Source organism: Oryzias melastigma, linkage group LG18, assembly GCF_002922805.2.
Source record: "Oryzias melastigma strain HK-1 linkage group LG18, ASM292280v2, whole genome shotgun sequence".
In the NCBI taxonomy this organism is placed as follows: Eukaryota; Metazoa; Chordata; class Actinopteri; order Beloniformes; family Adrianichthyidae; genus Oryzias; species Oryzias melastigma.
This window is the reverse complement of record NC_050529.1, coordinates 13,646,331-13,670,630: the sequence shown is the minus strand read 5'-3', so window position 1 is coordinate 13,670,630 and position 24,300 is coordinate 13,646,331. Positions and strand designations below refer to the sequence as shown.

Sequence of the window (24,300 nt, the reverse complement as noted above, 5' to 3'; positions counted from 1 at the left end):
TTTAGGTCAAATATATGATAATTGTGAGAAATTCCATCCATCCATTCATTTCCTAAACCCTCTATAAAGCTTGTATAGGGTCTTTGGGTCGCTGGAGCCAACCCAGCTAATAAAAGGCGAGAGTTTGTAAAAGCTAAACAGTACAAATAATGTCTTAGAATTATAATGCAAGATTCCAATTCTTGAATTTTCAACAAACTTATTTAAAGCCTCTTTTATTATGCTGGAGAGTGTGCTTTGACTGTAATGTGGTTTTAAATTTGACGTTCCATAAGGAGTGATCAGAGATTGTAATGTTCTTGGAAATGTTGGGATTACCTCAAACGGTTCAACCCTGTTTCTAACTTAAAGATAGCACTCCTTTGTACTGTTTTTTAAGATTTCTTGCTAAAGTCGTTGTCATTACAAAAGTAGATACTTCCAAAATTGACAAGCTCTGATAAAGCAGCAATTTTCTTTGATAGCTTCTTTTCGTGGACTTTCAAGGACACAGAAGATATTTGGGCTATTGAATGACCCAGTTGTGGAAAAGCCTTTACATCTAGAACCCTTCTGTCTACACAAATGGTTCTAGATCATTTCTGTAGCAGTGAACGGTACCGTGTTCCCAAGAAAAAGAAAATCCAAAACACCCTTTAATCAATTTTTCCAGCCGTGAGCCCTTTTCTTTATCTTTTCTTTATTTTTGCTTCGTTACGAACACTACAGTCTAACCTTGACATGATTGGCCAAGACATCAACTGGATGTCTGGAATTTTTTTTTTAGAATTTTCCTAGATTGATGGCCCGCAATGATTACTTTCTATCAACTGTTTGTTTAAACTTCTGCTTTTATAGGTGCAATCACACCTACCGATGGTCAGTTTACCAAGTGATAAACAGCTTGTTGCTTTTGTTTCCCACGCTTTACATACGGAGGCAGAAGGACTTCTTACTTTCCACATTCTTTGTGTTTTAAGCTTCCGATGTCAACACAAAACTAGAATTTTTTCTTACTGATTTTTCTTGGGTGTCCATCCTTGTTTTTCCTTCTGACACTAAGTGCTATGAATCATGCTGGTACAGCCACTCAGCATTTATATGTGGAAACCCCAAAAAAAACACCCTTAGCAAACAACTTATTAATGAGGCATGCTGCCGACAGTAAGCCTTACTCACAGAAAGACGTTTTATTAGACCATTTTGCAAGTTTAAAGATCCAGTGGAAAAATGAACAAAGTTAAGGAAAGTAGCCAAGAGGAAGAGTTTTTTTGAAAACATGAAACAAGAGTAGAATCAAATCAAAAGTTTGTTTTTGGTAATTTTCTGGATATTTTTAGAGAATTTAAAGAAACAAAGACAAGGAATTGTACTCACCACCATCTGAAGAAGCAGCAGACTGGAAGAAAACAAAGAGAGACATGAGTGAGAAGCTGCCCTCATGACCTCCTGCGCTGAGAAAAGACACTAAACCATGACTTTCTACAGACATCCGAGCTGTTTTTTGTTGGTTTCTGTCCCAGAGAGTGTCTCTCTACTGGGTTGGCTCTCGAAGTTTGGGACCTTTAACACACCAATTGATCTGCGAGTGGGTGGACCCACAGCTGTTCACACCTCCCCACTTCATTTTATTATGCCCTCTTCTACACACTCGCGCGCACATGCGCATGCCCACACATCCACATCTCCAACTGTTTGCATTCCTGCTAACTGCAGTCACATTGATAAGAGCTCATCAAGGCAGTGGGCTGAAGAGGCCGTCTGCATGTGCGACGACCCTCCGCTCACATGCAAATGAGGGATCGAGTGCTTCACGCTAGGAAGAATGTCCCTGACTGCAACCCAAAGAAAGAAGAAGAAAAAAATCTGTATTTGCTCGGCCTACAAAGACCTCAAAACAGCTCTCACATGGGAGCTGATGTTGAGTCTTGAGGTTGAGTCCGAAGATAACATTTGGAAAAAAAAAACTGCTGAGGAAAGCCTGTTGAGAAGTTTTATTCTTTGAGTGTCTCTGGCTATATGTCCGTCAAGGTAAGTGCCAACGTTTTAGCGAAGATTAAGCGAGAAAATACGCAGATGAATAAATTAACTTTTAGTCCAAATATATTCATATGTGCCAGTTGTACAACAAACTTCCAATACTAAACCAAAAATATTCTTTATAAGACTAATTAAAAGAAGATTAGCGTCCAAACTTTAGTGACAGGGCTGTATTTAAATGTGGAGAACGTCTAAAAAAACTTTGTCCAAGAACACTCGCTTCATCGATGCGTCGGTGGATTCATCTGAAGAAAAAGGGAAAGACTATTTCCAGAAACGTGTTTACAGAGCTGCCACTTCAAAGTGTGAATGTTCAAGGCTGATAATACGCCTTTCCTTCCAAGCTTTAGGTTTAAGCTTACAGGAAAAAGCACAAGGATTTCTGCTGCAGTGCTCTTCATTCAATGAACTGGCAGAAACATAAAAAAAAATAATAATAGTGGTCCATTTGTCCATTTTCAGAATCTACTGAATCATATTTTGGGGTGATGGGGTTGCTGGAACCTAGCAGCTGTTGGGAAAAAGACCAGTTCTATTGTGGATGTCTTCTTGGCCACATGAAGCAATAATAGACAGAACTCCCTTCCATTTTTGGGGGGAAGGAACCACATGTAAAAAGTCTATCAGACACAGACCACCAAGCCACTAATTGTCTATCACCGCCTCTTTACAACTCCTCCACCGAGTCCAGCCCTGCATCACCAGGCCACCGCTTCTGTGGTGGTTTTGCATGTGTACAGTAATCATGGGTGGGATGAGGACCAACGCGAAGCTGGAACACAGAACACCCACACAATCCGTTTGTCTCTTCAGATCTAAAAACAGCTCAGGCTTTGAGCCTTTTATACAAGTGAGGATCGTTATTTGGAATAATATACGCTAAATGTCACGACCACTTCTTTACACCCTGAGAAATAGTTTTGTGTTTTAGTCATGTGCACCTTTTCGGGGGTTGACCCAGACAAAAGCTGCGTCTTTTTGGGCTGTCTGGGCCTGTGGAGGGTCGTACACAAGTGCTTCCGAATTCCCTTGAGGCTCTTGTGGCCAAATGGAATGCACCATTGTCATGCGTGTGCTAAGTGTATTGTGAAGTATTTATGTCGCACTTACGACATACAGATAATGCTTTTGTACGGTGCCCTTACGCCACACTTTAGTTGTTAGTAAGGTGCAAGAGCTGGCTCCTTACTGATTGAGCACAAATACTATATGGACAGGGTTTGCACATGAAACACAAGTGCCCGTAGGACAAACTACACTCTGATTATCTAATTTATAACAGTCAGACAAGTTGTTTATTAAGATTGTGTTCAAGCTAAGAAATAATGGGGCTATGTTTTCCAAAAAATATGTGTTCTTCTATATATTGTACATTTTCAGAGATGATTTTTAGCAATTTTCGCAGTATTGTGATATCATCGATATCATGAGACATGTATTGCGTATAGTCAGTGATTCCTAGCCCTAGCGCACACTAAGGCCCAATCCGAATTCTTCCCTTCTCCCTTCCCCTCCATTTGAAGAGGCAGTTTAAGTGCAAGTCGTGTCCAGGAAATGTATTATTTAAATCCGACCCTCCAAACAGAAGGATACAAGATCCTCCGTTGCGAGGGTAAACTGTGTCACGCTGAGAAGTGCTTTTCTTCACGTGGGTGCGCTCTGAACCACAGAAGTTTAGATTTAAATGTAAGTTATGACTTTTGTAATATATTTTCAAGCACTGGAAGCTCTGCGCTATTGCTAGCGGACCGACGATTATTGGTGACGTCATCGAACGAAAGTGACGTCCGAAATATGCGACGCTACTTTTCATAACTCTCCGTTTGGAGGGGTAAATGAAGGGGAAGGGAGGAGGGAAGAATTTGGATTGGGTCTAATAACTTCAACAGAACTAATAGGCCCCTTGCAGAGGGCACAGGCTTTGTTGGGGTTAAACACTGAAAAATTTGTTTGACGGACCTGCATCTCACCTACTTCCCCCTTACTTGCTCTTTAAGTCAGGGATCCCCAAACTATGGCCCACGGGCCAGATCTGGCCCGGCCCACCAAACACTATTGACCCACATAGAAGGTGACTTTTTATTCCACCCTTCTGCAGTCTGAACTTTGACGGGAGAGGGTGGACTATTTATTGGTTTAATTTTTTTTAATGTTTTAGTATTTCTTTTTCTGTGAAGATTACAGAAATTAATTATTTAAAATTTGCCTACGTGTGGTTTTCTGAAAAAACATAAATGTTTACATTTAAGCTGCAATAGTTACACTTTTTCTGTTTGCCTACAAACTGACCCCGGCCCCACATCAGAGAAGAAAACAGTTGTGGCCCTCATAGGGAAAAGGTTTGGGGACCCCTGCTTTAAGTGTTTACTACAACCTGTTGCTGGCAGTATGCCCAAAGAAAAGTGTTGTCCCCCTAAAACAAAAGTGGACAGGATTTCATGTATGCACATCACTGAAAATCTTGTGGGTTCCAGACGACCCTACTTCCAACGTGCCTTGGGTAGCACAATGTTGTGCCTCAAACAGATTAGTTCATTTTTCGCCCACAGACAGACCATTTCCACCCTAAAGGCCAGCTGTGACTAAGGCATGAAGTATTGACAGCACTTCATGACACATTTGGTTTGTTTTAGATTTATGTAAGAGAGGTTTCTCAGGGAAGCGAAAGAGTAATAATTATCCATCCTCAAAATTGAAGCAATATCTCGTGTTTAGCCAATACTCATACGCGGAAGAAGCGTCTGTTAGTTGTTCAAGATCAAATCCTCACATTTATACATCCAAACAATAAAGTTAACCTTTTTTGTTTCTATGGTTATCAATAAAATTATAGGAAAATGTTTTATGGATCTGTTAAAGAGATAAAACAAGAATAAGTACGTAATGGTTATTTTTGAGATATTTTCAATATTATTATCATCGGAATGCCAAACAAATGGTTCAGTTGTGAGGCTTGAAGGTTTGACCACACACAAACACAAGCCTGTGCGCTTTACAATCTGCTCTCTTGCCTACAGGTTTGGTCGCAAAGATGACCCAACGAGATCGTCACCTCTTGAACGTCCGGTCCCCTTCCTCTGCTAACGCCTCTGGAGCATAAAACTGCTGCAGGGGGGGCTCGGTGTGGGGTGGATTGCACCACTTCTCGCCGTCTTCCTGGAATGTTGTCATCCACTTCAGATTGTCAATCAGATCAATGCCAAAGTCAAACGACGGCGCAGAAAATAGTAGGCTGTCTAGCAGTAGATCCACTTCGCCGAAGGAGAATAGGCCGGAGGTGACACCTTATCAACATGCTGCCGCAAAATTTACCATATTGTCAACTCCCTTTTTGTCAAACAGTTGTTTAAAAAACGGTTTCAATTTTAAAACCTGTTGAGACACGTCCCCGTCTTTAAAAGTTGACTATACTCAATCCCGGTTCCTGTTTACGGCTCTGAAAAAGTTCACTTTTACAAAAAACAAAGAGTGCCGACCGTTTCAAACAGCTGTTCAAAGAGGGAGAGACACACACAGAGAGAGGCAGCGATGAGCCACAAAAGAAGGAGATTAATGAGAAAACCAGCTGACGGAAGAAAAGGAGGCTCCTGGCTTTATCCTGAGGAGGAAGAGGAGGCTCAACCGGGCGAGTCACTGTTTACTTACAAAGTTAAAGTTCCAGCTCCTCTTGAAGGAGAGTCTCTTTTTGAGACTCATTGTTCCCTGGTCTGTTACACTAGCAGCACACAGACAAAATGTGTGTGTGTGTGTGCAAACGCATACCTGAACACTCTCCACCCAAAATCTCCGCAAACCATGTCTGTACAAGTTGGAGAAAGGGAGAAGAGGGAGGGAGTAGGAGGCAAAGATTTGACAAGGTAATAGGACAGGAAAAAAAAAGGGAGTAGGACGAGGCGGCGCAAAAAAGAGGGAAGAAAGATTCCCTTACTCGGCGGCTGTTGCCATGGGAACCGAGCTGACAATACATACTAACTCTGCCACAGAGGCAAGAAGGAATCAGAGGAATTAACCCCCCCCCCCGCTACAAAAACACACTAAAAACCACAAGGGTCCACAAAACCCCTCTTTTGACGCCAATTGGTGCAATCCACGAGAGACACAAGAAATAGACACTCTGGTAAATGGAAGCCATATGAGTTTTTCGTCAGTGCAAGTAAAAGTTTACTTGTCCAGTAGTGGAACTGTTCATGCGCCGAATATACACGCATAAATTACTACATTGATCCTCTCCTGAGCTGAGATCTCACTTCTCTTTTTTCCCAGCCGCTCTTCCAGCGCAGGTGGCTCGGAGATGAAAAGCGATCTTTGAAGTCAAATTTGCCGTGAAGACCGGATGAGACGTTCAATAACACCCCCTTCTATTCGTGATGGATTTTTTTTTCTTTTACCACCATAGTTGTTTGATTTGTGCGTTGGGTTTCTATTTGGCGGTGAGAAGTGGTGCAGATCTCAGGAGCGGCGTGAGCCGATATAATTAGAAAAGAGTGAAAAGACACACGAGGAGGAAGGAACAGATTGTCTTCCAACACAATAGCAAGTATTTCTAACTTAACCCTTTAACACCGGAGTAACTCCACTGTTTATGTTCTTTGATTTACTGCAACTTTTCAATTGTTAACGCTTGAAAAGTTACAGTATGTTAAAAATGTTCTGGCGTCACCGGTGACGCCTCAGGTGTTAAAGGGTTAAATAGAAAATAACCACACTGGAAATAAATTCAATGATTGATCTTTAATTGGTCTAAATTGGTTACTTGGATGATTTATTTATATATTTGTTGTGCAGATGCCAGCAGATTGTCTTTTATTCTTGAATTTGTTCCGCTGGAGTCATCCGCTGTTATCGGCAAGCAATAATCCTCACGCTGTGCATGCCTGCAGGACCTCACAACACAAAGAAATGAGGCTTTTATTTGATAAAGAACGCAGCTTCCTGCTTAATGACATGAAACTACCTCGGAGGAGAAAAAGGGAAATACGAGAAGTTTTATTTTTTGGAGGCTTCACCAAGAAAATGTTTATCCTTTGAGTTTGACTAAAATGTATATGGTTGATGAGTTTGAGATCTAATCTGCATTGTTTCGGGCTAAATTGCAGAATTTTTGTATGAATATAGCATCTAAAAGTGAAAAACTCATGTTTTCTTAGCAATAATAATGAGGTCATATCATTTAGAAAGGTCAACATCTCCAGGAAAGTAAATCGCCTTTTAAGTCTCACACATACATTTATGTCAATCCAAATAAACTGCATTTAAGATACTAAGCTAGATTTGCCAAAATAAATAAATACACAAAGAAGGTATAGTCTTGGAAATCCTCTTAACCGGGGCCTGAAAATAATCTAAGTCTGGTATCTGTGGTCGAAGACGAACCATCCCCTGAAAAATAACATCAACAAAGAATCAAGCATGGGGGCAACTTCCTTTTGAGGGAGGGTAATAAGGGCGGGGTGGGCTGATAAGATGGAAGACATGCTTCTTCCTAAACCATGCAAGGAGTTTGGCTGCGAGAGGAAGAGAAAAAGAAAGTCCTCTGACAATATTTAGGTATAAACGCTTTTATTTTGAAAGTTATAGAGCATTGTGAGGGGACATTTTCTTTACAGATTTTGATTATTTTATTCGGAATTATCAGATAAGGAATAATTTAGATTAAAGCCAGGAATTTTTCCAGATGACTTGTTTTGAAAAACTTGAGTCTAATGGGACATATCATCTTTCTAATAAGTCAAACGTATTTACTTTATTCAAGATAACCAGCCTAAAGGACAAAAACATGCGCTTCCATGTGTGAAGATGGTCCATAAAAGCCTGAGTCCAGCACTACAAAAGCAATCAACCCTTTTAAGTGTAATCTCAGTCGTTCAAAAGACTTACACAAGTGATTTACATGTACAACTGAGGCCATCACCAAGCTACGTTTCATCTCTTAATCCTTCTGATCACAACTAATCCTCCTGCCTGTTCCCTAACCCGAACAGGTAAGCCACAGCAGATGGGTGCTTCTACGCTATGGTGTGGATTAAAATGCCATTATTCTAATCAGTCCTCAGCATCAACCACTTGTTGCTGCTTAAAAGTGTTGCCTTTTTGCAGCTGCGACGACTGAAAGTTTGGATTTTCTCTATAATAATTAGAAACATTTTGGAAGCATCGATTCCTGCCTCTATTCCTCTCAATTGACTTTGACTGTAAAGCGCTTTGGGCCTTTGAGGAAGGTAGAAAAGTCCAGTACATGTATCCACCATTTACCCAGTATATAAGTATACACCATTGACCAAGTAAACAAGTATCCGCCATTTACCAAGTATACAAGTATAGGCCATTAACTAAGATATAAGTATCTGCCATTGACCAAGTATATAAGTACACGCCATTTACAACTACACAAGTATACGGCATTTACAAGTATACAAGAAAAAGCCATTTACCAAATATACAAGAATACACCATTTACCAACTATACAAGAATATGCCATTTGCTAAGTCTACAAGAATACGCTATTTACCAAGTAAACAAGTGTATGCCATTTATCATTTAGCAACCTTTGGTTTGGGTTGTCAGTTATTGGAGTCGGCTGATGCCGATATTAATACTGGTATGAGCGTTGATATTAGGTATTTAGATTATCGGTATCAACCTTTATTTTAGATCAGACAGGCCGATATTGAACTGGTTATTCTGAGTTAAACTTTGAAATAAAGTTTTACAAATGCCACTAGTATCATGCTATTATGCTAGCAAACTCAAGCTAACACCATGGTTGTCATTTATAGGGGTTGGGCGATACCGATATCAATATTGGTATCCATGCCGATATCAATATCTGTATCGGAGCAAATATTGGGTATTTCGACACATATTGGTATCTGCCTTTTTATTAATCCGACGGGCCGATATTGAACTGGTTATTTTTGGCTCTTAAGCAGCTGTGCCTCTGTCTTCTTTACTGTCCTGCCCACTGCAATCGGATTGGTCAATTTATTGGGCCTCTGTGGTTTCCAGAGCGTTTATGTAGCGAGCTCATATACTATGACCCAACACGTTTATGGTGGATATCATTAGTCATAACTTGTTGAAGCCTTTTCATAATTTATTTTAAAGTTTTGGTTTTAGCTAAAACTAGCTAGATTCTTCTTGTTTTTCTTTACTGACCTGCAGAGGAGTAATAATAACTTGTTCATGATCGGGCTAGGTGGAGGAAATTCTATACAGGAAGTAAGTATGACAGGTTTGATATAAGGCACAGCTGAAGTCCACCACATTGAGGGGAGACACAGGAACCAGTGATCAACCCCCCACCCCTCCTCTGCAGTTTATTATCAGAGAGGGATTTGCTCACATGAGCCTCAAGGGCTAGAGGTAGATCAACCACATGAGATGCCACCACAACCTCCCACCGATGCCTTCCTTTGCTATAAAAAAAGAAAAAAACAAAAATGGACTTTCCAACCTGAAATCCGACACTTATAATTAGCTCTGCGAGTCTCCACAAAGTTTCCACAGAACCAAAGGAAGGCTTTGTTGTGCAATATTTAGAAGAAAAAAAAAAGTTTGGTTTGTTGTGATGTGATATAACGGGGACACAAAACAATATCGCCCACCTGGACATGAACAAGTACTGACAATCAAGTCATATAAACAGCAATCTGCTGGTACATGTTTACTTTCTTGGCAAAAGTTTTTGATCTTATGAGCAGCTAAGAACCCCAGATTTTTAGTATGAGAGTAAAAAGGTAACAATGAGTTTAATCTAAGTTTATTTTTAAGTTTGTAATGTGTACATATTTAGTATGGTAGCAAGCTAATGAAAACAATATAGATCAGCAATACATATTTCTTTCAGTTCTGATTTTTATGAATGACTGGAGGGTTACTTTTGGAATTTTTGGACTAATACAAAAATATCAAGGGTAAGAAAATAATCTACTTATGGAAGAGTTTGTTCTTTTTTTTGTTTGATAAGAACATTGACTCCCCAAACCTTATAGGTGCATAACGTTAATTGTAAAACAGTTGGACAAAGCTTTTGGTCACATGACCTACTGGTTTATTTTAACTTAAATTGACATTTCTACATCCCGTTGCCAACATACAGTATATCTCCACCAGTTTTAACGGGACTGACCACTGCTGTTCCCAAAAAATTGTCCCAACACTTTTTCCAGTCTGGAACATGTCGAGAAGAAGTATTGCATAGGCTAGGATTTGATGATCAGTCAAAAGACTATACAACCGTTTGAGTATAGTTTGAAGTCAAATCTAAATTAAATGATAAAGTTCATAACAATTTAACTTAGTAGTGTTTCACCCTTTAACAAAGGGGTGTCAAACTCATTTTGGTTCAGGGCCACATTCAACCCGTCTGATCTCAAGTGAGCCGGACCAGTAACATAATAGTAAAATAACCTTTGGTCAACTTGTTATCTGTAGCTTTGTCTTAGTTTTGTTATTTTCTCACTTTGAAAATGCCTCAAACAACCTAGTATCTTAATCACTTTTTATTATTATTATTATTAGAGCTGGTATTATTATTATCTTTTCCCAACAACATTTTGATAATTGTGCTGTCACACCTGATAATGCTAATTTTTATAGCAATTTAACAACGGTGAGGCTGGCAGGAAACCTACCCAGGAATCTTACCCAGACGTGGCATGTTCTTGTAAAGAAATGCTGTTTGTTTCTTGATCTCTTGTTATGACAGTATTTCTTCTCCTAGTGGTGGAATTGCTCATTGCGGCGTTTTCTTTAAAAAAGCATAACTTGCCAAAGAAATGGGCTACAAAAACTTGCTTTTTTTCTTCTCAATCTTTTCGGTTCAGATTAAACCATCTGGGGGTCCAGATGCGGCCCAGGGGGCCGTATGTTTAACATTCCTGCTTTAACATCAGAGATGTCCCCAACACCTGAATACCACACGTTCTTTTACCTACCATAACTCTTTGACCATTTGTGTGATCAGTGTGTATCATCTGCTTTCCACTGACATGTAACATTACCATAGAGTGACTTTTCTCAGTCACTGCTGTAAAGTATTGCATATCAGCGCAGGCTGCTTTCTGTCTGGAATTACTTAAATGCGTCAACAGTTAAAGGGTTATAGAAGTCACAGGATTATGAACATGCCGCTTTAAAGGGTTAAAAAGGATAAAACAGAAAACCAAATATATAATATAAAGTTAACCCATGAAGAGACTGGCATCTACTCAGTATAACAAAGTCCACGTGATTACTTGGGGAAATTACTCGTTTCAAGCCATTTTTGATTTCCAGTGTGCTTCATTCCGGAAGTTAAAGGGTTGTCTCTTGGTGTCGTAAAAATCGAAGCGGACCAGAATCTTGATCTGGCCCCCACAGGGACAGACAGCGAGCAACAGACTCCATTAGATTGAAAGCTTTTCTTATCACGATGTGCCAATCACTCTGCAGCAGTTTAAAGATGGACCCACAGTGTTTCCTCCATCCAGTCTCAATGTCTTAACAGTACTAGCCTCAAAACTGGTAAGAATTTAGAAAGCCTTTTTTAATCCGAAGCTTTTACCTTCATAGAGAACTCTTCACTCTGTGGTATCCTTTCATTTCTGCTGTATTTATTACATAATCAGATGCTTTGTCTATCTGACACATTCATTAATGCCGCTCAACCTTAATCCTCTTTCAATTAACCAAAATATGTTATGATGTGAGTCATCTCACACCGCAGTCTTTCATTTTAACACCACGTTCCTGTTTTGATTGTGAGAGAAAAGCTCAGCGCTGAGAATCGTGCTGACGAAATTCCCCCACCGATCGGCGAGGGCCTGATAGAACAAGACCCCAGCATGGAGCTGAACCACTTTGCCTCAATGCAGGTCTGGAAAGATCACGCTACGGGCATAACCCATTCCAGTTCATTCAAGGAAGGACATGAAGCAAACAGGCCCAAACACGCCTCATATGTTTAGCTTTGGGTGTTTGGGTAGAAAAACCTTGAACACGCCAAGTCGACACACGTAAGATAGCTATGTCCAAAGTGTCAACACGGAGGAGAAGACATTGGTTCTGGATGAGTAATATCCACACCCTCTTGTAGTAGTTTGTCTCCAAGTGAAGCAGAAAATCGGGGTGGTAAATAATAGGAGAATAAACCAAGAAAAGGGGCTGAATCAATTTTTAAAGTTTAAGCCTTGGTTACCTAAAAAAACTGTTTCCTAAATATGTCTGTCCAGAGATAGCAAGTATTTTTGTGGTTGCAGTTTGACCACACAGCAAACTCAGCAGCCAAGAGCCACATCTGGTCATCTGGCTGGTGACTGTTGCATGCTCATAGCAACTGGAACGCCCACTGCACAACTTCTGCTGTCTTACTTGGGTTTTTTCTCCCCGCTATGGTGGGTTTCAGTCCATCAATGTGTAATCAAAAAGCTTATGTGGGGAAAGAAAAATGCAAGAACGGTAAGGGAGCTCTCTGTGTTTGTACTGTACGGTTTGTGCATCATTTAATGCTAGCCTAAGGACAGTGTTCCTGAGCAGAACTGTCCACCCACACTCCAGAAGCTGGTCCGCATTGCTAATCCCCCCAAATACACCATCCGGTTCATCTTCTCAGGTCGCAAAAATCTAGGGAAAAAAATTCATCACACACAAGGGAAAAACATTTGTACCTTGACGACCAGAAACATCAACCAACTTATGGTGCAGTGAAGTTCATTTGTGAACAAGAGAGCCTTGAAGGCGAGAGGAAAACAATGAAGGAGTGGTGATTGGAAACAGAAACGGGCTTCTGCAAAACAAATCAGAGCTGAAGTAAAACCAGAGGCGACCGCGTCGAGTTCAAAGTAAACAGCTGGCTGCAACGCGATGACCTCAAAGCGCAATCCCGATGAACATCCACTGTAGGGTTGATTTTATCTGGCAGCAACGAGTTCACATCGCCGTGTCCTTCACACTGATTTAGACTTTAGAGTGCGGCTAACTGGCAGCGAATGGGGGGGGGTCATTTCTCAGGGCAAGTGCAACAGAGTGCATTTATGGAGAATGAGCCTGTTGGGTGTCCCTAAAAAAATCCTAAAGTCAGCGCGCGTTCTGCTGCAGAAGCACCTCTCGCTGTAGCATCTGTTTATACAGTGTGTGTCATACGACACATGGGAGTTTCGCTGGCACCGGTTAAAACAGTCTCCAGACAGACCACACAAGCTGTTTATGGAGCTACAGCAGGTAGAAAAGTCGGCGGTGTTATCAGAGGAAATAAGGGGATTTCATCACTTACTGAGTTCAGAGCTAAAGTTTGCTCCATGTATGGCGCTGGGTGCCGGGCTCGTCTTCAGCGCTGTTCCCTGCGGCTGCTGCCGTGCGTGAAGGAGTCCATCGGCTGGATCTCGGCAGCGCGAGTCTGTTTGCAGGGCAGACGCAAGAGCTGCACGCGGAGGAGGAGGAGGAGGAGGAGGAGGAAGAGCGTGTGCAGATGAACCGAAAATCCTGACAGCTACTGGGAGTTCAAAAGCTCCCTCTCTCTTCCTCCACTGCCGGTTCCTCTCCCTCCCTCCTTCCCTTCGCGGTGAATTCCTCCTCTTCCCTTCTCTATTTACCTCCCTCCCTGTCTGTCTGTGTGTCCTCTGCTACACCCACAGGATGGATCCATTACCCACATGCGCGCAAGCCAGAGCTGCTAATGTATCTACACCTAAAAGTGGAGGAGGAAGTTCACGCAGGAGAAAAGAAACAAGGTTCCTTTCGAATGACGCTCCTGCTAATGGATCGTGTTGACATTACTAGACGTGTGGTACAACAGGGGAGACGGAGTCAGTGCAAACAGGCGCAGCAGCCTGCTAATGGTCGTCAAAGCTGAACGCACCATCAGCTGCTGAGGCTCAATGTGTCAGAATCGAGTGACAAACAAGATGAGCAAGAAATGGCTCACAGCGGTGCGCCAATGCAGAGTAATGTCAGGGCATTTTTGCAGGAGGAGTGCTCTGACAAGTTCTGGAAAGACGAGAAGGAACCAAAGCAGCACATTCTTTGACATGCCCGGACACAAATCTGTACAAGAAATGAGCGCAAATGAACATGGGCAGACACTCCTGTGTTTAATTTGACTGCAAGGAAAAAAAATCCTTTAATAGCAAATGTGAAACTAAAGCAAATAGCTTGGTTTATGCTTCTTAAATTAACATGTCAATGCCTCATACAAGTCTGTAGAGCCACATACAAATCTGTAAGCCCACACACAAGTGTATAAATCCACTAACAAGTATTCAAGTTCACATTCAAGTCTATGAATCCACAAACAAGTCCACATACTAGTCTATGTCCAAATAAAAGTCTATAAGTCCAAACACAAGTCTAACAGTTCACATTCAAGTCTATGAATCCACAAACAAGTCCACAAGTCTATACACTAGTCTGTGAGTCCAAATAGTAGTCTATAAATTCACCTTCAAGCCTATGAATCTGCAAACAAGTCCATTATTCCACACACTAGACTATAAGTCCAAATACAAGTCTATGAGTTTAGTTCAAGTCTATGAATCCCCAAACAAGTCCATAAGTCCACACACAAGTCTATAAGTTCACACAGTGTTCAAATTCAAGTCTATGAATCCACAAACAAGTAAATAAGTCCATACACTAATCTATAAGTCCAAATACAAGTCTATTAGTTCACATACAAGTCTAAAAACTCACATATAAGTCTATGAATCCACAAACAACTTAATAGGTCCATACACTAGTCTATGTCCAAATATAAATCTGTAAGTCAAAATACAATTATTTAAGGCTACATACAAGTCTATAAGTTCACTGCCAAATCCATAAGTTCAAGCTCAAGTCTACGAATCAGGAAACAAGTTCATGGGTCCATACACTAGTCTACAGGATAGGTAGAAACATAAATCTATAAGTCCAACACAAGTCTTTAAGGCTACACACAACTCTATAAGTTCACATACAAGTCTATAAGTTCAAGTTTATGAAGTCTATGAATCAGCAAACAAGTTCATGGGTCCATACACTAGTCTATAAGTTCACATAAAAGTTTATAAGTCAACGTACAAATCTATTAAGTTCACATTCAAGACTGTGACAAGACAACAGGTCTTTAAGGCTACATACAAGTCTTAAAGCAGGTGTGTCACATGTTTATGTAACCTGAGATTTAAAGGACATTTAACCCTTGTGCTATCTTATGGGGTCCAGATGACCCCACCCATATATTGGTGTGTGACCCCTCCCATGACAAAGGTGGACAGTATTTTAAGTCTGCCACGGACACCAGTGAAGATAAAAAATCCTTGAAAAAAAAAGCGCGCTGTTTAGTCGTAAAATTTTCATATTTTTGAGGTATTTATTTCGACAAAATACTTTTTTTTTAGGTAGTGAGCGTGTGTCCGAATCGGGTTTAAATCCAGGGTACTAGACAGTCCTGGACTATATAGTCTTTTAAAGTTTATTTTTAGCTTAAATGCAGGCTTGGAGTTTCAGGATAAGATGGAAGTATTGGGTTTTCTATGGAATCTGTGAAAAAGTGTTTTAAAATTTCGACATGTTGTGTTTACAGTAATAACAATCTCGTTGAGAAACTTTGGTGCAATTTCCGTAAGGAAGATTGACCTCATTTCCAGGTATGCTGGAATGCAGATTACTTCCCTCTGCATGTCACTCCCCAACTATCTCTTCACTTTGAACTAATAGCTAAAGAGCTCACTTTGTTCACAGCCAAACACAATCAAGTTCCTGCCCTTAATTGTATAGATCTCTGTCCCATTCTTGGGGTATACTCTGGTCTCAATCACCATCAGCATTAAGGCTGTGGGAGTTTGTTCATTATGGTTCGAGGTCTTCCCATCCATACAAGACATCACTGACCGAGAGCCTAACTGCCAAAGACTATGAACTTATTTCATGCACATTTTCAATTTTGTCATACATGTTTCCACAGTATTACCAAATACTCTCTTTATTAAAATAACACTTGGACTAAATCTTAAATAAAAGCACCAATCTCTGCTAAGAGTGACTGTAGAAACTCAAGAATTCAACATATTCAGGAGGATGCAACAAGACTCACCAAGATGACAAGACGATCACTCAATCATTTTGTAAGAACTCTCTAAGTCATCCACATTGTCTTCTAATGATTTGAACATGAGCTTCAGGTTAGGAATGAGAGGGAGGATTACATCACAAGTGATTACAGCTTCCAGAACAGTTTCAGAATCGAACACATGAGGAGACAGTTCTGAAGAACAGCTGTGCTGTCTATCTCTGAAGAACCTAAAGTACACGATCTGCTTTTGTTTTGAGTGTGTTTATAGCAATTAAAAACATGGAGGAAGTCGGGAGTGCGCATTAACTGAATATGACTCATACTGCATGAGTAACAGACAACTGAGGAAGCGGCGGCCCTGACTGACATTAATGCGAGGGAATGCATGTCGCCGCACAGTCAGCAAGCGCAGCGGCACTCATTAGCGACCAAACAAATTGGTCCGTGCCTCTGGCGCGCACACAAAGACCACTCTATGCACAGCCCTCTTGCCACAAGCGAAGCAGCAAACGCAGCCAAAGGCAAAGAAAATGAAAGGTTTGGGAAGGTGAAGGTCCACTGATAGAAAAACCAGTCCAGGAGGAAAGTACGGAAACCAGATGCACACAAATACACAAATAAAAGCCGCCACTTTGAAAAGACAAAGAAGTTGTTGCCCACCTCCAGGTCATCCAGGGATCGAGCCAGGCTGAGACGTTTGGCAGATCGTCGTTTGGAGGCGCGGATACCTCCCATCCCCCAGAATCGGGACGTCTGAGGCAAAAACAAAAAGACACAACTATTAATGACCATCTTCCAAACCCACTTATTTTGGGGTCCCTGGTTGCTGGAGCCTATCCCTGTTGTGCGGCACTGAAATATATTCTAAAATATATTATATTGTTTTAACCATATAAACGTAATTTTCCTACATTTATAAAGAGATGAAGTTTGAGAACCCAAAGGACAACAGATGCTAACCCTTATATTAACATAAGCGTTAAGCTTTTTCTATTTTTTTTTTTCTGATGGAGATAAAAACAAACTGACTGAGATTTTCTGCCTTGAATTGCCACTAATGATCTCAAAAAAAGAAAGAAAGAAAAGAAAGACCTGGAAATATCACAGTGCAGACTGTTTCTTTCAAGTCTGGTAAGTCTCAGATATCCATTAAACCCACCACAGGGTGTTGTAAACCAAACATTCCAGCTCGCCTTATTCTTATGGTCAGAGCGGCCGTGCCTAATATTTAAAGTGCAGTTGAAGAATTGCAGATAATTACCACTGCATGACATGGGCTGAACCCTGTAATTTGCCCGGCTTCCTGTCTAAGATTGTCTTCTTTCTGATCTTAAGGCAAGCTGGAGGAGGAGGAGGGGGTGATGAAGTCGTGATCCGGCTCAGACTAGAACCAGAAAAAGTAGGAGGGTGTCAAAATGGACCGGGTCAACTTTATCGGTATGGATCCCCGTATTGGCGTGGGTTCACCAACACTAACGGAGCTCTTTGTGTGCGGCTGAGAGAAACAGAAAACACTCACAGGAATGATAGCTTCCAAGGGGAACCAGGATGTGGATGAAGAGAGACATCTTGTGGGCAAAAAAGAAACTAACATTTCTTTCTACATTTCTAGCTGTGACATCAGTGATTTCTAGAGACGTAAAAGATACAGATTTGTATCGTAATCAGTCTAGTTATGAGAATAACAGCAGTATTGGTTAAGAAAACCACAGATATAAACAAGATTATGCTTGTAAAAAGACATAAAATCAATCAGGAAGTAAATAATCCATTTTAATTGTGATTCTAATGCAGAAACCTGATCTAATAGTTTTATAAAACATTTTTTTAAAAGTTATAAACAGATCGCGATTGGTTCCTATTTTATTTTAAAACCTTCTTTTTATCATTTAACACTTAAACAGAATACTTCTGTGAAGTAGCTTAAACAATGAAGCACAAATAGTGCAACTAGAAAACTATACACTAGTAAAAATGGGTGATAATTAGTAAGAAAGTTTGGAAACTGCAGCATTAGTTCCTTTCGAACTTTTTGATTAATTATGTTCCATGTTTACATGAATTAAATTTTTTGCTCCAAATATCTTTGTTGCAGTACGACAGTAAGATGATAATTAGTCATGTGACAAAGTTTGGTGAATGTAGCTTTGGTAACAATTGATCATATTCACTTAAATGTGATTTATATCTCCATTAAAAATTAAAAGCAAAGACTTTCTTCCAAAATCGTAGTTGTAGCATGAATATGATTATGCGTTTATAACGACTAGGACATAACTATGTAACAATGTATTGGTTCTGGTTGATAAAATGGGATCTTGTCATGATCGCAGAACTCTACCAGGGCAAATATGAAATATACAGCGTTGATAAAAACAATATCTATATTAAATAGGGCTGGAATCACTGGGTACCACACAACACGATATGACACACAATACATGGCTCATGAGATCATATCGCGATACTGCGATAATTGAAAAAAATCATCTAATAACTTACAATACATAGAAGAAAACATATTATTTAGGAACTATATCCCCATTATTTTTTAGCCTGAACAAAATTACTTTTGTGCAACATTGCTGAAATCAGTAATACAATGTCTTTGACACCAGTTGAATTTGAATTATCTTTAAAATTCAGTGTTAACAATAGTAAACATAAACAGCAGTGCCACTACTTAGTGCCAAATTGTTGTGAAAAACCGAACCGAAATTGAATAATTCAAGTAGCTGCCAGACACATTGGTGTCCGTGACTGCCAGTCTTGCAACACGTGCCCCCCATCTACCTCTGGAGGAACATCTCACCAAAGGTTGACGAATATAAAGTTTTACAGCCTCTTCAAACGAAAATAAATCCATCAAGAATCAATCACAGGACTAAATGTTGCGATAAATCTCAATATTTTGGCACACTCCTAGTATTAAACACCAAATGAATAATCAATATCTAGATTGTGTCCATTTAGGTAAAAGAACTAGACTGTCGTATTGCCACAAAGTTAGTTGAATCTTTTATCCATCGAGATGTGTATCGAATCATGTGAGAGGGAACGATACACACTACCCTTGTGATTTCTAGAAGAGCTTTTCTGAACCGTTTTCATGCTGACAACCCACTGTTGAAGTGTTGGGTTTCACTTTAAGCACCTCTCTAAAGCAGCCTAACAACAACTTTCTATTATATCATCTACCAAATATGAAACTAATGACTTTTTTATAGAGTTTGACCTTTTTGTGCAACAATCGCCTTGGTTCCTGATTAATTGGTGACCTATTTTAACCTGGAGGAGGCCCTAAATACCAGCAACCAACCGGGCACACCAGGGGCTTAAACAAACACAGATGAACACAAAGAATCATTGTATGACACGCTTGCAGGAAAAGAGAGGGAGAGAGAGAAAAAAAAGGGTGCAGTGCTTACAATTTTATTGCTGCCATCTGTCCGCTGTTTCTGTCTCTGTTCCAGAAACCTTTTGGTCCACTCCTCTCTGGGGGGCAGCATCATGAGATCCGTTGACTGCAGGTTTGATGGGGGTATTAAGGTTTGAGGGGGCAGGCTGCATGTTTTGTTGGATGTTTCTTGAGGTACTTTAGGCCACTTTGGCTTTGAGAACCACTTTTGGCTAGATCTGAGGGGATCTCCTGAGAAGAAGCTTTTCTTGCACAAAGGTGGCGGAGGAGGTGGGGGCTTAAACTGGAACTCCAGCCTGGGGGGAGGCCCTCCGTAAAAGCTAGTTAGGGAATCTGGGCCTGGTAGCGATTCGGAAAGGGAATGTGTGCCAGAGCTGTCCTCCAGATTAAGTCCTCGGCCATCTTTGGAGAGGTTTATTTGGGTGAGGTCTATAGCCGGAGGATAATCCCAAGGACAGCTGGGGAGGTGGGCCTCGGGATGCTTTTGGATTTCGGAAGGGAAATCCCTGTCTCCTCTCTCCTCGGGGGGAGAAGCGTTTCCGATACCGCTGTCCCCGTTGCTGCTGGTGCTGCCTTGCTTGCTTCCGTCACTATCCTTGGCGTGGTGTTGGACCTCAGCGTCCAGCTTGGCACGAAGCCTTTCCACGGCTTCCCCCAAGTCACTGTAGAGAACTGTTACAAAGTGCAGGACGTCTGGCGGGGTTTGAGGGAACTCCAGACAGCCCAAAGCGTCTGGATCTGGAGTGCAGTCAAAGTTAAAACGACCAGCAATCCCTAAGTGGTCGTCGTGGTTTCCCAGGTCGGGGTCAATAAAAAAAACATGGCAGGAGGACCTCAGAGGGCCATCGTCGGGGACACGCCCATTGATGATGTGTGCAGTGGTGACCAGACAGAAGAAACGTGGGTCTTCGGCACACACGGCTCCCAAAACAAGGTTCTCTGCAGGAAAGGCGGCCAAAACGACTCCCGAGTCGTCGCACAGTCGAACGCAGTCAAACATGATCTTCATCATCACCAGGGTGTGGGTGTCCTGCTCCGTGCCCAGCTGTCGGATTCTCTCTCGGATGGCTTTCAAACAGCTGTCGTCGGATTCTCTGGGGTTCAGAATCAGCTCGGTGGAGCTCAGGTACCCCACCACCAATGTCATGTTTATACTGGCCCAGTCCCGGTTAGCTTCTTCTGTGTCTGTGAACACGGAATCGGTATCTTTCATCGAAGCTTTGTCCTTTTTTGACCGGTCAGCTACAACACACCACTGCGACATGTCGGGCTCTGAAACCGGCCTTTGCTTGGGAGCGGCAGCTTGGCTGGAGTTAAAGGAGGGATGGGTCGGATCGTCCGATACGGTGCGCAGGACGCTGGGCTTCTGGAACACACTACCTTTATGAGTGAACCCAAACTTAGCATCATTAAGGATGGGGTTTCCCATTACTCGGCCTTCCGTGTGCACCACCAAGCGTAGGGGTCCTTTGCAGCTGCCGATTAGCTGCACCACGCCCTCGTGCGACGCCGCCGACACGTCCGCCCCGTTGATGGACATGATCTGATCACCCTGTCTGAGCCCCACCAGGTAAGCAGGACTCCCCTCCATGATCCCGCTCAGCAGACACGGCCTCTGCCCCGCAATGGTGAAGCCGTATCCCGCGCGACCTCGGATGATCTCCACACTCCTGAGCTCCCCGAAATCAAGGCGCCTCCGTGTGCCCTCGGGCTGCCCTTGGATCCTCATTTTTGTTGCAGGATTTCAGCGTTTGAGAGCCCACACTATTCTGTCGTCATTCTACAGGAAAAAAGAAATCAAAGATTAAGAGTTTTACACCAAAAAATAGAAGAAAAACCAAATATGCATACAGGCCTCAGAGACTTAAGGATTGTCTCTATTTTTATATTTATTGTTATCATGAAAACTGGTCCGAGTTACTTCCGGCTCCAATGAAATTAAGTCAATTCTGTCACCTTTTATTGGTGATACGGACATCGCCATGTGGGAGCCAGATAAACAGTAATTGATTTGAATTGGTTTGAGTCAACATTTCTATGACGACCACTCTAGCCAATCAGGAGTGAGCCCTATCACTTCAAAGTGAGCTACACAAACTGTCTCCAATGCTTTGAACGTTCGTCATGAGGCCACATACTTTTTTTGAGGCAGTTTGTAACAAAAATAACTTGCAATAAAGAAAAAATAAAGTGAAAAAAATAGGATTAAGAAGAACATGGCTTTTTGAAACCAGCAGGTACTTCCTGTTTAGAAAGGTCGGGGGAGGGGGGGGGGGGGGGGTCACAGTCCAGTTCTCATATGCAGTCAATGGTTAAAACACACACTAAAGACATATTATCTGTGTCTTCAATTGTTTCTTTAAGGTAAAATTGTGATAATTTGTGACAACATAACTAATTAAAATGATAACACTCTTTTGAACTCATAATACACACATATATAACTACACTATAGTAACTACACCATATAGATTTTATATGTTTGGTGCAAAAAGTGAAAACTCTAATCTGCATATACATTTTTTGTGAATTTCAAACACATTTTCAACCAAACTAAAAAAACAATGTAAACAGCAGTAACAGGAACAACATTATCTAGATGATAATCTTTTAATGAGCTTAGCAGCAATTTGCTATGACTTCTTAATTTGGATAATTCACCAAAAACGCACGAGAATAGATAAAAGGTTACATTTTAATAGATAATTTACTTGTAAAAGTAGTTCAGAATAGTTCTATGTTTTCTGCTTTTACTTCAGCAGATTTAAATATTTTTAAAAATCTATACTTGCTGACAGTTATTCCTTTCTTTCTTTTTCTGTTTGAACTATTTATTCGAGTGCCATTAACATTAGGTAAACACAATAAAAGATACATATTTGTAATGGCCACTATGAAGATTAAAGTGTCTGATAGTGTTCAAGTTTGATTAGAGGATCTCATAAGCACATAAGTGCTACTGCAATCGTGTTTTAAATACAGAGACAAACAACATTGCTGTTTGATATGTAAAGCATCAGTGACATATTGTGGGTTAAGAAGTGAATACATTTAGGACTAACAATACAGTATTTGTTCAAAAGCATATTTGACATAATAGTATTTCTTCAATATCTGAAATGGTTTTGATTTGGTGTTTTCTGGATTCCATTTGGTTTGAACTAAATACTCAGAAATGTGCAAACTGCTACTAATTATGTAACATTTTAGGTTAATTTTTATAATTTTAACAATAAACTTAAATAGGTTATAACATTTTATTGAGTAAACGATGTTTTATTTCTTTCATCTGCACCCCCCTGTTTAAAAACTTTTTTCCCAGTAAGACTATAATTGGAATAGTCTAGTATCCTTAAATATAGGGGTGCATGAACCCCTATTTAGGGTAAAACATGGCACTGTAGCACTACTACTTTTTAAAAAATATAAAACAATATTTAAAAATATAAACATTATACAAATACTATCCTAAAAAAAGATTAATAATGTTTAATTTAGTAAATAATGTGTTTTTGTTGATCTGAACCCCCCTGTATGACTTTTACAAGTAAGGCTATCTTAAAAAATCAATGTTTGGAATAGTCCAATTTCCCTAAACATGGGGGTACGTGTTCCCCTATTTAGGGTAACACATAATACTGCTTTGTTAAAATGTAAAACTATATTTTTAAAAACGTATATATACGCTATGAAACTTATAATAATGTGAAGATTTATAACGTTTTATTTAGTGAATAATGTTTTTTGTTACTCTGAAACCCCGTAAATGATTTTTTGGTTGGTACAATTCCTTATAAAATCAACACAGATGCACTATTGCGAACTATTTTTTAAAATAAAAGTTATTTTTGTTATTATGATGTTATTAATGTGTCGGCAATGCTTTTATTATTGGTGGAAAAACGTGGGAAAACTCCGTCTATCCTTTCACCAGCTCGACGTATTAGTTTAATAACAGGGTAACAAAAGTAGCATCCATCTTATTTTAGCAATTAGCTGTCAGAGTCCCGACAGAGGTCGCGTTTCTGTCCAAACACAGCTTGTATATTCCTCACATTGCCCCCACCACCCGCTCCTTAAAACAAAGTGCCAGATGGCACCAAACTCCACGACCCTTTAAAGGCACCCCGACTTTTACGTGTCGCTTTACACTCTAATAACTTTATTCAAAACTTTTTAGCTAGGCTAGTACTATTTTAACCGCCTCGCGGTCGTAAAAACAAAGGTATTTCTCCGCGTAAACCAACATTTTTTAAAACAGCAAACTTGTCTTTACCTTTACTGGAGCTGAAGAAAAAAGATGAAAATGCTACATTTTCTTTGGGAAAAAAGACCTACTTTTCACTCTAAATCATTACTTTCCCACATCATTATTAACAACATTTCGTAGCCGTGATTCTGTAGTCCAAACGTCCACGCCGCCGCACCAGAGCTCCTCCTCCCTCCATTGACTCGCTGCTCGGCTCACAAAGCGTCTTTCACGGTAACCATGACAGCGTGACGTCTCTCGGGAACGTTGGTGCGTCCCTCTGACCAATCAGCGCGCCTGTCAGGTTCAACATTTAAAAGTCCGCGTGACTCCATTGGCTGATGCGAATGGCGGTTGACAACCTTTAGCTACGTGCTTGAATACAAGGAATTTAAATGCTTGGGCTTTTCCTTAAGTTGTCCCCACAAAGTATGAGGTTATCTACACCGGAAACTATTTACTGTAGTGAACACTTGTCAATAGAAGAGCAAGCTACAACCCAGTAGGAGTCAGTAAGTCGCTACTTTGTGTTTATGGTTATTATTATGATACATATTTAGGAACTGTCATTTTTGGCACAAATA

At 40.6% G+C, this 24,300-nt stretch overlaps 1 protein-coding gene across 1 annotated transcript in view; it reads right to left on the bottom strand.

Annotated features, from left to right (window-relative positions):
• The window catches only part of rgs12a (regulator of G protein signaling 12a), a 38,223-nt gene extending 14,341 nt beyond the window's left edge, over positions 1–23,882 (bottom strand). The window contains exons 1-4 of the mRNA XM_024288624.2: positions 23,744–23,882; positions 19,478–21,247; positions 16,710–16,802; positions 1,357–1,378 (exon numbers count right to left, since the gene is read on the bottom strand). Of these exons, the coding sequence (XP_024144392.1) occupies positions 1,357–1,378; positions 16,710–16,802; positions 19,478–21,196 (1,834 nt within the window). The 5' untranslated portion in view covers positions 21,197–21,247; positions 23,744–23,882. The remainder of the gene's footprint in view (positions 1–1,356; positions 1,379–16,709; positions 16,803–19,477; positions 21,248–23,743) is intronic.
• Between the last annotated feature and the right edge of the window lie 418 nt (positions 23,883–24,300).